The sequence below is a fragment of the Tenebrio molitor genome, chromosome 5 (assembly GCF_963966145.1).
Source record: "Tenebrio molitor chromosome 5, icTenMoli1.1, whole genome shotgun sequence".
NCBI lineage: Eukaryota > Metazoa > Arthropoda > Insecta > Coleoptera > Tenebrionidae > Tenebrio > Tenebrio molitor.
In genome coordinates, this window is record NC_091050.1 from 8227376 (window position 1) to 8233518 (window position 6143).

The 6143-nt window shown below is 37.0% G+C and overlaps 1 protein-coding gene across 1 annotated transcript; it reads left to right on the forward strand.

The window, feature by feature from the left end:
• Positions 1-841: 841 nt before the first annotated feature.
• Positions 842-2419, forward strand: LOC138130273 (gastric triacylglycerol lipase-like). The gene is made up of 6 exons (XM_069046709.1): positions 842-1016; positions 1072-1264; positions 1312-1676; positions 1718-1867; positions 1925-2155; positions 2207-2419. Exons 1-6 carry the CDS (start codon positions 861-863, stop codon positions 2375-2377), a joined length of 1266 nt encoding a protein of 421 aa, XP_068902810.1. The 5' UTR covers positions 842-860; the 3' UTR covers positions 2378-2419.
• Positions 2420-6143: the final 3724 nt, after the last annotated feature.

Consider the following 6143-nt stretch of genomic DNA (forward strand, 5'->3'; position numbering starts at 1 on the left):
CGAATAACTTCAAAACAAACATCATACAGTATTAAATGTTCTAAATAAACGACAAGGCAAGCATCATCGTAAACTGTTTGTGAGAATTTAGATTAAATTGCTGTTGATACATTATACAGTGTGGAATAAAATGATTTACATCTAGTTACCTTTGCATTACCCTTGTAAAAATACGAAATGCCACTCTAGAAAAAAAAGAAAGCCTAACCTCAAAATATTCCAAAATTCCAAATGTGATTTATTGCGAAGGGATGATATGAATGTAAAGTAGAGATTAAAATTAAAAAGGAGCTAACAAAAGCAAGTCACAGCTAGTGTTGAAAGTGGCCACCAACGTTTGTTAATTCAATTTAGTAAATTGTAACAATTGTCAATTCGATTGATGACATTTACTGACAGAACTAATAGTTCGGCACTTCAAAAAAAAAAAGTAGAGCGGTACAGGAAAATTTACATGTGCAAAAATTCCAAAGGTAACTAGATGTAAATCATTTTATTCCACACTGTAGGTGTTGTTTTGATATGCAGAGTTCCTTCATATAGCAAATATAGACTGCACATAGAAAAAATTAATATTCTAATACTAACTTTGTTCTGAAAGGTTACACCAAAGATAGCACAAAGCCATTTCGTAATTTATTTTGCAAGATGAGATCCGCACAATTAATCAAAACTTTGTTCGGTGCAATTCCCTGCATTTCTGCTGGCTGCAATCGAAAACGTTTCATTTAAGTCGCAGTTTACAGATTAACACACGAAACGTGCTAATTTCTCATGAATTTAATTGTACTCCACGATTCATTATTTCAGCCAATAATCAGGCGTTTTAGTCGTTAGCAGAACAACGTGACTGCTTCAATATGTTAAAGATTTCGTTCGCAGTTGTGTTCCTTTCGTGTTTATTGCTGAGCCGCAGCGCGAGTGAAAAAAATAATGTTTGCAAGAACATGTTCGATTATCTCACAATCGACCACAATAAAAATTGTTGGTACAATCCGGATGTTGGTAGTTCAGCGGTAACATCCAAAATTGAAATCTAAGCATATTTACATAGATATGGTGTAATTCCAGCAACAATTAATCACAAGACGAGGATATCCTTTCGAATCCTACGACGTCATTACTGAAGACGGTTATGTAAACAGTGTGTATCGCATTCCTCACAACACAACAAACCAAAATATCACGAGACAACCAATTTTGTTGCGCGCAGGCTTCAGCGGTAGTCCTTCCACTTTTCTCTCAATAGGAAATCGGTCGTTGGGTAAAGAGAACAATGTTGTTTTTCAAATTTGAAATGGATTTTTGAAGCTTTTTTTCTCGTGAACAATGGGTTTGACGTGTGGTTGTCCAATCGCAGAGGAAGTGCCAACTCCAAAGGACATGTGCGTTACAACAGAAGTGACGAAGAGTTCTGGGATTTTAGTTTTCACGAATGCGGCTTTTATGATATCAAAGCTGAAATAAATCTCATCGCGAACAAAACCAGAAAGTCTCAAAAAATAATTCTTTTGGGGTATTCTATGGGGAGCACTGAAACCTACATCTATGCAATTTTGCGGAAGAAGCATGCCAGAAGACATGTTGCTGGAATCGTCTCTTTGAGCCCGATCGCTTTCATGAGATACTCGGGTGGTTTGGTTGCCAAGTTGGCAATCGCATCAAAAGCAATCCAGGTGAATTTTTAGATGTATTGTATTAAAAAAAACTTGTGTAGAAATTTTTGAGCCAAAACAAAGTCAACGCGTTCTACAATGGATGGGAAGTGAAGGAAGTGAAGGACACTCGGGTCTCGTTTGACGCGCTAGTCCTGGCAAAATCGCTGATTATGTTTATCACAGGATACGACCCTTCCCAAATTAGTGCAGTAATAGTTTCACCATCTACAGGGTCAGGGCCCGGTGCAGTAAATTTCTTGTTCCAGGCCGACCTGCCTGTTTATTTGAAAAACAGACCCTCCTCGTCTTCGGTCAAGACTCTGGCCCACTTTGCTCAGGAAGTAAATTCGGGAGGACGGTTTCAGTACTACGATTATGGCCCACTAAAAAACCTGATGCTGTACAATTCGACCAATCCCCCTTTATACAATATATCGCAAATCGAAGTCCCGGTACATTTATTTTACGGAGAAGGAGATCTGATATCCAACAAACGAGTAGGTTGTTTGGCGAAGCCGGACCAGGGAATAATTAATTTTGCGTTTCAGGACGTTTTGCGGCTTTACAACAAGCTAACAGTCGAGAATAAGTCGCTAATTGGCATTTCGCAGGATAAAAAGATAAAATTTAATCACGTCGACTTTACCTTGGCTAAGGACATCAAGGAGTTGCTTTATGAAGTGTTGCTCAAGACAATTAACGCGAACTTGAGAGGGTGAAATAAAGTGATTTTTTTGTGTCGAGGTGTTTCCCGCTTTTGTCAGGGCTTAATAAAAAATCTAAATAAGTTTGTATTGTGCAGAAGCAAAGAACCAGCGTTATTAATTTATTTTCGGTATAGAATTCGGCCGTCAGTGTGTTGTCATCAATCTTACGGGTCGTTTGTCTTTTGTCGTTGACCGGTGGTGCAGGTCTCTGCGGTCTTTCCGCCTATCCGACCTTCTGACAACTTGGGTTTTCTTCACGGCAAAAACACAAGAAAATGCTTAATTTATCACAAATTAATTACACGTGAATAATAAATTGCCCTATCACCGGCGAGCCCCCATAAAAAATTTAATGTAATCATGACGGGGCAAAAATCAATTTAAAGTTTAAAGGTCCTGGCAAATATTAGACGTCCTGATAAATATTAATTGCCTTTTGCATATAAAGTGGACCCTGTCTGCTAATTCTGCCAAAGGACCGATCGCTCAGTAGATCTTAGATTTGCCCCAATCCTAGGCCAGAATTGACCATTTTCAAACTGAATTCGCCCAATCAGGCTTAATTTAATTTAGCTTCTGCACTGTGCAAGTGCTGAGGTCCGCCGGGAAGTTTTTAAAAACTTTTGTCTCAACTTCATTCTTCTGCTCTTTTACGTTTATGATAACTTGACGGTATCGAAGATGTTTTGGAGGAGAGAATTTGGGAAAATATTGATTCAAGCGGATGGATTGCTTTTGTTTGACTTTCTTTAGTCGTCGATAAAGTAACAAACATCCTTGTCGCTCGTACAACAATTCTTTCGCGAAGTTTTCGTCAATTCGTCAAAGTGGAGGACCTGTTTTCGCGGATACACCCACAGGATAAATGTAAATATGTTTGTATTATGCAAATTAGGGGTTAGATTAATCTGAATTTTTCAGACGAATGCCATAAATTTTGTTGGGTTTCTTTCGTGCAGTTTGAATCAGTTCCATAGAGGTCTAAATTGTTTGACGTAAATTTTTATCAAGGGAACGTAATTCGTCTCTCGGATTTATTGAAAGTTCTCGTCGCTCGAGATTCTCTCTGTATGTCACCAGGGTGCCAAATGAAAGTGAGTAATATTGGGGTGTATTGAGGGCACTTCCGTTACTGCCTCTACCATTATCCACTCAATTTCCACATTTATATCTAAATTTTCTTTCAACTTATTTTCCTGTTTCGACGTTTTTCTCTCGTTAATATTGTTTCTTAATACGCACTTTAATTAATTTAACAGCAGGAAGTACCTTATCATTAAATTAATCTTTCAGTTTCAATTACTTTATTGTTACATTTTATGATGCCATTTTAACAAATATCCATCGAATATCGTAATGTGAAGTTATGATACGAATATTTTAGCTATTATCAGTTATTATCGTAAGAAGTAACTATTAATTGAAAAAAATATGATATTAATCAAAGTAGTAAGGTGGAGACATTTTTTTATTTTTGTTGAACTTGTCTTGAACTGTCATCACTATCAAAATGCAAACGATATACATGATACTATACATGACACTATTGCAAATTTGATACCAGCGAAGTCACGATGAAACTATGAAAAAATCACTTTGCATGACACTTTACCGTACTTGAAGCGTCACTTTACCACACTAGTGCTCTAAAGTATATCAATACATATTAGATTGAAATGTCATAAAAATATATACAGGGTGTCCCTGAAATGCACGGCAAAATTTTAACCACGAGCTACTGGCTTCATGTAGAACTCGGATAAAATATTTAAAAAATTCTATGTCAAAAAATAATGTGACATTTAATTTTTGAGGTTAATGTACTTAGTATTATTTTTAATAAGAAAATTATAATCCAAAAATTCTGATTGTCCTTTTTAACTAAAATTCAAATTTTTATTTTCATATTCTCTCGCTTATCCATTCCAAGATTGATTCTCTTTGAAAGGTACCTTTCTATGGCCACTGCTTTTATGGTTTTCATCTATCTGCTTAATAGAAGTTGAGATGTTTTGATCGGGATATTAAGTGGTAATAAACACCGCACATTACTTGAAGGCGTTCCATTAATTTTTCACATTTAAAGCTCCTTTGAGTGAGTAGAGCGGAGCCGTCGTCAGCATGGGCTGCGGCCCATTTACTCCCATATAAAACCGCCTCTGCCTTTAAGAACCATGAAATAACCCGTCTGTTTGTTTGATAGATTCGGTGACATGTCAACTTGATAAATTACACCTTGACGTTTAATCTAGTCGAGCCCTAAGCCGTTTGACTGGGATTTTTCACGTAATTACCGCAAGTCGGAAAAACCGTCATCCGAGTAAAAGTTTCCACGTCTTCCTCATTGTTTGTAAACAAACCGGTAGTAAATTAAAAAGTTTCGAATTATACGAAATTACAGATGCACCGAACGAAATGCTTTCGGCTTGCGTAATGAGTGGCGCTACTGTGAAAGCGAAATTCAATTTCCAATATTACGTAATTACTGGGGAATTCAAGTCCTGATTGATCGGAAAAGTAAATTTATTCGTGCATTCAAATGTAATTCATTTAGCATTGATTCACATCGAAATGCGTGTCTTCCGTTGGACATTTCATTATTTATTATGCGTTTCGAAATCGTCGGATGTATTAGAACGAGTGTAGAGTTCAGTTTTTCGGAAGGGAAACAATTTCCGATTGTATACGGCCAATATTTTATATGCGAATATCTTTTTCAATCGAGATCCTTCTCCGGGATGAGTATTTCGGGATCATATTTCTACGTCCTCTTTCATCTGCCATCTTCCTATTATGATCAATTCCGGCGTTATCTATATTTTATTCCGACTTTTTAGTAAACACAGCTCATTCAGGACTTTGTTGAAATGTGATGGAAAGCACTTCCTGCCACTCACCTGCTTAGGCCCAAAAAAAACAAAATCACTGTTCTGGTATAATTGTACTGTTTACCATAAAAAATGCAACATCCACAAGATATTTTAATCAAATTTAGTACATATTTATAATTATAAAATGTAAAGAACAAATGACAAGAATTTCAAGGAAAGCTTCACATGCACACAATTTAACCCCTAGAGTCACACCACCAACAGAATCGACGACCTCTTCTGTTGAAGCTTAGAATTAAGTAATTTCCTTCTCGACGTACACAATTCCAAACAACTTGTACACCATATCGGAATGCAGCCCCATATTGGGAAGGGTGCTGCAGATTTGTCAATTTTCTATCTATGATGTCCCTGATTGAACCATGTCCATTTGGCGGAAGATCTAGAGGCATGGATGACCAATGGAGCAAATCAATTTTAAATTGTTCTAAAAGATCTCTAGTAATATAAGCAAGGTGTGGAACTGCATTATCTTGTTGAAAAACACCGTTATCAAGTCTATGAACATAGTGACAGTAACTAACGGTTTCCAGAACAATCGTTTGGCAGCAGATCCCATTTTGGGTTAAATAGATGTCTGCCTGCAGCGTCGCACCATGAATGCAACACCTCTGGTAGAGGCAATTCTGTGTCAAGCCAAAAGCTTGAGTTGCTGATCTTGACGTTCTGTGGTTCTTCAGACAATCCTATCGCTCCATTAGGTTCATTGAGCCAAGCTTGACATTCCGGTTTCTTGGAAGCCAATCATTCGTCCTCTGTGAAAGTCACATCTAAAATGCTGTCATCACAATGAAATTGATTTTATCTTGTTGTGTTAAGTGGAAAAAAGGCAATGAAGAAGTTCCAAATAATTGAGATAAAAAATTAATAAAACCGTAACGTTACGG

What these genes read in the sequence shown, in the direction of transcription:
- LOC138130273 (XM_069046709.1), top strand. Translation starts at nt 861, where the DNA reads ATGTTAAAGATTTCGTTCGCAGTTGTGTTCCTTTCGTGTTTATTGCTG. An exon ending in CGGATGTTGGTAGTTCAGCG is followed by an intron (nt 1,017 to 1,071) that starts GTAACATCCAAA and finishes GTGTAATTCCAG; the next exon opens with CAACAATTAATCACAAGACG. An exon ending in ATCTGATATCCAACAAACGA is followed by an intron (nt 2,156 to 2,206) that starts GTAGGTTGTTTG and finishes TTTGCGTTTCAG; the next exon opens with GACGTTTTGCGGCTTTACAA.